This window comes from Bufo bufo, chromosome 1, assembly GCF_905171765.1.
Source record: "Bufo bufo chromosome 1, aBufBuf1.1, whole genome shotgun sequence".
In the NCBI taxonomy this organism is placed as follows: domain Eukaryota; kingdom Metazoa; phylum Chordata; class Amphibia; order Anura; family Bufonidae; genus Bufo; species Bufo bufo.
Window position 1 is genome coordinate 314,972,506 of NC_053389.1, and position 3,281 is coordinate 314,975,786.

At 46.0% G+C, this 3,281-nt stretch overlaps 1 protein-coding gene across 1 annotated transcript; it reads right to left on the reverse strand.

Moving 5' to 3' along the window:
• Positions 1 to 244: 244 nt before the first annotated feature.
• LOC121008567 lies at positions 245 to 2,253 on the reverse strand. Its single transcript, XM_040441198.1, has 2 exons — positions 2,221 to 2,253; positions 245 to 1,676 (listed from the first exon to the last, which is right to left on the reverse strand). Exons 1-2 carry the CDS (start codon positions 2,230 to 2,232, stop codon positions 969 to 971), a joined length of 720 nt encoding a protein of 239 aa, XP_040297132.1. The 5' UTR covers positions 2,233 to 2,253; the 3' UTR covers positions 245 to 968.
• Positions 2,254 to 3,281: the final 1,028 nt, after the last annotated feature.

A 3,281-nucleotide genomic window follows, 5' to 3' on the forward strand; every position in this document is an offset into this window, starting at 1 on the left:
TAGGCGTCCTGAAGATCTACTGAACACATCAGGGCATTCCTCCCTATTAACGGAATCAGGGACTTTAGGGACTCCATCCTGAACTTCCGATAGATTACAAACTTGTTTAGGGCTTTCAAGTTTATAATTGTACGGAATGAGCCTTCTTTTTTCTCTACAAAAACAGGTTCGAATAGAACCCTTGTCTTTGCTGTGTTGATGGGACTTGTACTATCACATCCATTGCCAGAAGGCTTAGAATTCCTTGCAGAATCTTTTTGCGTACATTGGAGGAGTTTGGGTTGGTAACAACGAAGCGGTTTGGGGGAGATGAAGAAAGTTCGATTCGGTATCCAAATTTTATGATGTCCCGGACCCAAGGGTTCGGGGTAATGGACTCCCAAGGAGTCAGAAAATTCTTCAATCTCCCCCCGACTCTGGCGTCATTGTTTATCCGAGGACTTATTTTGGGAGGAGGAGGGGTTATTTCTACCTCTGCCCCCTTTCGGATAGCTCCAGCGTCCTGACTTTCCTTTATCCCTAAAGGATCTATTCTGGCTAGTGGGGGCCCGAAAGGGATATTTCCTTTTATAGGGTCTCTCCTCTGGGAAACCCTTTTTCTTGTCCGCAGCTTTTTCCAGGATACGATCTAGGACAGGGCCAAAGACGTATTACCCTGAGAACGGGATGGAGCATAGTTTCATCTTTGATGTGTTGTCACCTGACCAGCTCTTCATCCACACAGCCCGGCGGGCCGCATTGGAGAGCCCGGCGTCCTTCGCAGCAAATCTGACAGATTCAGCCGAGGCATCTGCCATAAATGCTGTGGCGGACTTCAATAGGGGGAGGGACCTTAGGATCTCTTCCCTGGGAGTATTATCTCTGATGTGAGATTCCAGCTGATCTAGCCACAACCTCATGGACCTTGCTACCGAGGTAGCTGCGATGTTTGCTTTTAAATTAAACATCGCCGCTTCCCACGATTTTTTTTAAAGGCTATCTGCCTTCCTATCCATGGGGTCACGCAGCTGAGAGGTGTCTTCGAAGGGCAAGGCAGTCTTTTTATTGACTTTTGCGACCTGAATGTCAACTTTTGGTGTTTCGCTGAAAATTTTCACTTCACTAGTGTCAAACAACAGCCGGTTCTTAAAGGACCTGGACACCCCCAACCGCTTCTCTGGGTTGGACCACTCGTCGAGCACCATATCCCGTATGTTCTCATTAATTGGGAACATCCGGGTCTTTTTAACCCTGAGTCTCCCAAACATCTCGTCCTGGACTGAGTGGGCTCTTGGGGTTTCTTTTTCCCCCATAGTGGCCCGGACAGCCCTTAGAAGATCTGGCATCTCATCCAACGAAAAGCAAAATTTCCTATCTGATTCTGTAGTATCAATATCAGAGGAAGCCGCCTCGTCCTCCCAGGCTCTAGATGATGAAGCATCTTCCTCTATCATCTCCGGGTCTGATAAAGAAGGAGATGGTCCCCTTCGCTTTTTAGGTGGAGGTGGATCCCTGGGTAAGGGGGGCATTTGGAATAAGGAGGTTTTTACTTCCTCATGAATCATGGACCTTAATTCATCAATGAAGGAAGGCTGTTCTTCAGCGATAACGCTAGAGATGCAGTCCTTGCAAAGTCTTTTGCGGTAGTCGTCCGGAAGCCGTTTGAGGCAGGACACACACTTAGACTGTTTCCTGATTTTTTTCTGAGCCTCCTTAGTGACCTGGGAAGAATAACCCCCATCAGCCATGTTAAGTATACATGGAGATAAATAGCCAGAAGCCCCAAGCCAGAGATGTGGAGGAGGAGGAACAAGCAACCTGGTACAGTGTCTAAGAACAAGTAACAGGACAAAAAAGTGCTTCCCCACAGGGGAACTTACGGCAGGCGGCACAGAAGGGTCTCCAGGGGAGCGGGGTTCAGTCGACATGACTGCACGCTGGCTCCGATGTACGCCGGTACACTGAGACATTCGGCACTTGCTGGCGCCGAAATTTGAACAGGAGACGCTTCCTGGGTGACGTCACTTCCCCGTCCACCGGAAGTGACGTCTGCCGCTTTACTGAAGCGCTTAGGCGCGCACCCGGCGATAGCCAAACAGGCCCGGCAGGAGATCGCGACCCGGGAGCAGGCTCACATATTGTAATGGAGCGAGGCCTCCCTCCTTCACCCCTGCCCAGCGTTAGTACAAGGACCGCAGGAGGGCAGGGGGAACACCAGGTAAGGTGTCAGGAAGTTACCATCTTCATCTTCATCTCCCCACAGGGAGACTCTCTCTGCCCCTGTCCTCTGTAGGGACAGGAAACACTGGTGTTGGTGGTGGGAGGGGGGGATTTAAACCCTCTCTCTGTTCCTGCCCCTACAGAGGTCAGGGGTCAATCTCCTTGTAGCCGTCGTGGTGATGAGGTGGAAAAACTGTATTTTCCTGTTCTGCAAGTGTTAAATTCAAGTTTAATATATACAGCTTTCATATTCAGTTTCATATTCTGTTACCGAAAAAACAGGGGTTTGAAAAACACACTTTTTTCCCCCCTAAAACAGTATTTTCCATATCTGCAAGTGTTAGATTCAAGTTTAATATATACAGCTTTCATATTCTGTTACCAAAAAAATACTTTTTTGGCAATCTACAACATCTGTATTAGTCAGTGTGCAATTTAAGCTAGAAATACACCCATCATTTTCTGTGGTTTGAAAAACACACTTTTTTTTCTCAAAAAATTGTATTTTCCTGTTCTGCAAGTGTTAAATTCAAGTTTAATATATACAGCTTTCATATTCTGTTACCGAAAAAACACTTTTTTGGCAATCTACAACATCTGGATTAGTCAGTGTGCAATTTAAGGTAGAAATACACCTATCATTTTCTGGGATTTAAAAAACACACTTTTTTGACAAAAAACACTATTTTTAGGCCTTGCAGCATCAGCACGTGTGAAATAACAGGCTTATATACTGCTGTCAAATTCAGTTGTTAAACAAACACTTGTTTGGGCACCAAAAATTTAGTTGCCAGCCATTGATGCAGATGTCATTGTGAGATACACCCTTAATACATTTGGGTTACATTCAGAGATTTTAAATACCGCCATTTGGTGAACCAATATTGAATTCAGGCCTACACTGGTTCAGGCCCTGCAAAATACACCCTCTACATACAGGGGTTTGATTCAGGGATTTGAAATACAGCCATTTGAAATACAGCCATTTTGGGCAAAGAAATATTTACTTCAGGCCTACACTGGTTCAGACCATGTGAGATACCCCCTGTACATACAGGGGTTTGAATCAGGCATTTGAAAAA